Here is a 2,517-nt window from a genome sequence, read left to right as displayed (position 1 = left end):
TTTTTTTTTTTTTTTTAATTGTGGTAAAATATACATAACAGCATTTATCGTTCTAACCATTTGTAAGTGTACAATTGAGTGGTGTTAGATACACTTGAAATGCGATGTAGCCATCACCACTAGCTACACCTCAAACTTTTTCATCATCTCCACACAAACTGTACACCCATTAACCATGACATCCCCTGCCCCCGCACCAAGCCCCTGGTCATCTCCATTTATGAATCTGCCTATTCCAGATGTTTTTTTTCTTTTTTTGAGACATGGTCTGGCTCTATCGCCCAGGCTGGAGTACAGTGATGCAATGATGACTCACTGCAGCCTCAACCTCCCAGGCTCAAGAAATCCTCCTGCCTCAGCCTCCCGATTAGCTGGGACTACAGATGCATGCCACCACGCCCAGCTAATTTTTTTTTTGTATTTTTTGTAGAGATGGAGTTTTGCCATGTTGCCCAGGCTGGTCTCAAACTCCTAAGCTCAAGCGATGCACCTGCCTCGGCCTCCCGAAGTGCTGGAATTGTGGGTGTGAGCCACGGTGCCTGTGGCCAGTTTCTGGTTCTTTTTTTCACTCCCCACAGTATCCAGTATAGAGATGGTGCTGTGCCAGCCCCCCTTCCAAAGAGATCCCCTGGCCAGAGATTTCACTTTGAAAATAAAACCAATGCATCAACGCATCAAAACATAAGCAAGTCCTTTTATGCATTTAAAGCCAGAAACATGGCCGAACATGGTGGATCACACCTGTAATCCCAGAACTTTGGAAGGCCAAGGCGGGTGGATCATCTGAAGTCAGGAGTTCAAGACCAGCCTGGCTAACATGGTGAAACCCCATCTTTACTAAAAATACAAAAAAATTAGCTAGGCATGGTGGTGCACACCTGTAGTCCCAGCTACATGGGAGGCTGAGGCAGGAGAATGGCTTGAACCGGGAGGCAGAGGTTGCAGTGAGCTGAGATCGTGCCATTGCACTCCAGCCTGGGAAACAAGAGCGAAACTCTGCCTCAATAAATAAATAAATAAAAACCAGAAACACAGGCCGATTTCATCTCACAGAAATCCTTCCTTTCGTTTTCACAGGTAAAGAAGGCACAGGCACCCTCACCTCCTGCACTCTAGGCAGCTTCCAAAATTGCCTACAAATATCCTGAGGGCTTTCCAGGAAGCCACAGGGAGCCCTGGACCTCTTTGAATCTCTGGCTGCCGATGGACTGGCAGGTCACTCCCGTGTCCCAGCTCCTGCCTGCAGGTGCCTCCAGAGATGCTGCCCTTCCGTGGCACCCCCAGGGCCCCACACCTCAAGATTTCTGCGGCCTTCTCCCTTCTATCTTCGTACAACAAGGTAATTTGCTTTTAATGACCGCCGGTGTTTTCTTTCCCAGTTCTATTTGAGCAGATAATGTATCTGAGGCCTCCGCAACAGGGTTAAACCACCGTGACCTTCATAATCAGAGCACAGAAACAAATTCTATTTACTCATAAATGTGGCTGTGTCTCCAGTGGGCAGCTGCCTCCTAATCACAGATGGTGTGATAATATTTTGCTTTTATCAGACCTCTCACTCACGGGTGACAAAGTGCTTTATTATCCCATTAGGCAGGGAGCGCCTCAGCTTGGCAAGGTGTTCCCACCGCGACTTCAATGGCACTTTGGGCTCCAGGCCCTGGGAAGCTCTCCGGGGTGGCAGGCTTGAGGGCACAGAGCTCCTGCCATCCGTGTGCAAGAGTCGCTTCCCTCAGAGCCCCCAAGGCCGTAGGAACTAGAGGACATCGATTTGAGGGAAGCAGGGGAGGAAAAGAGCAGCTCCCAGGTGCTCCCCGGTGTCCTGGCCCTACTCCCGGACCTCCCTGAGTCCTGACCACGTGCACAGCCTGCAGCCGCCAGGACCCAGCTCCCGCCATACCCAGATGCCCTGCTTTGGCCGTGGAATCTGCTCGGGCAGCCAGAGCTCATTCGCTGCTCTCTCTCTCCTGACTCCTCAGCACCAGTGGCTGTTTCTGCTGCTCCAGGTGCTTCCCAAGCACCCAGCTAGGAAGCCAGTGGGTCCCGGAGGCTGCGGCACCTACCTGTCTCCGCGGGAAGATGAGGGTCCCTGCAGGTCTTGGGGCAGAACAGCCGCTCCAGCTGCCCCTAGGGAGCTGCAGCAACCCAGATTCGTCCAGGCCCTGACTAGGAACCCTGGAGTGAAAGACGGCAAAGTGAAAATCCCACTCTCTTCTGATGCCTCACACGTGATGCCTCAGAGTTCTGAGGAAGACCAGACCCATCCAAAACCTTCTGGGGGAACAGCCTTCTGCCCGTCTGTGTGAGCTATTTTTATTTATTTAATTTATTTATTTATGTATTTATTAAAACGGAGTCTCACTCTGTCTCCCAGGCTGGAGTGCAGCGGCATGATCTCGGCTCACTGCAACATTTGCCTTCTGGGTTCAAGCGATTCTCCTGCCTCAGCCTCCCCAGTAGCTGGGATTACAGGCATGCGCCACCGCACCCGGCTAATTTTTGTATTTTTAGTAGAGA

The 2,517-nt window shown here is 51.2% G+C and overlaps 1 protein-coding gene across 1 annotated transcript in view; it reads left to right on the top strand.

Moving 5' to 3' along the window:
• The window catches only part of MNX1 (motor neuron and pancreas homeobox 1), a 23,304-nt gene that overhangs the window by 17,683 nt on the left and 3,104 nt on the right, over positions 1–2,517 (top strand). The window contains exons 9-10 of the mRNA XM_011973093.1: positions 1,216–1,339; positions 1,980–2,228. Of these exons, the coding sequence (XP_011828483.1) occupies positions 1,216–1,339; positions 1,980–2,228 (373 nt within the window). The remainder of the gene's footprint in view (positions 1–1,215; positions 1,340–1,979; positions 2,229–2,517) is intronic.

Source organism: Mandrillus leucophaeus, unplaced genomic scaffold (genome assembly GCF_000951045.1).
Source record: "Mandrillus leucophaeus isolate KB7577 unplaced genomic scaffold, Mleu.le_1.0 Scaffold134, whole genome shotgun sequence".
NCBI lineage: Eukaryota > Metazoa > Chordata > Mammalia > Primates > Cercopithecidae > Mandrillus > Mandrillus leucophaeus.
This window is presented reverse-complemented; position numbering and strand designations above follow the sequence as displayed.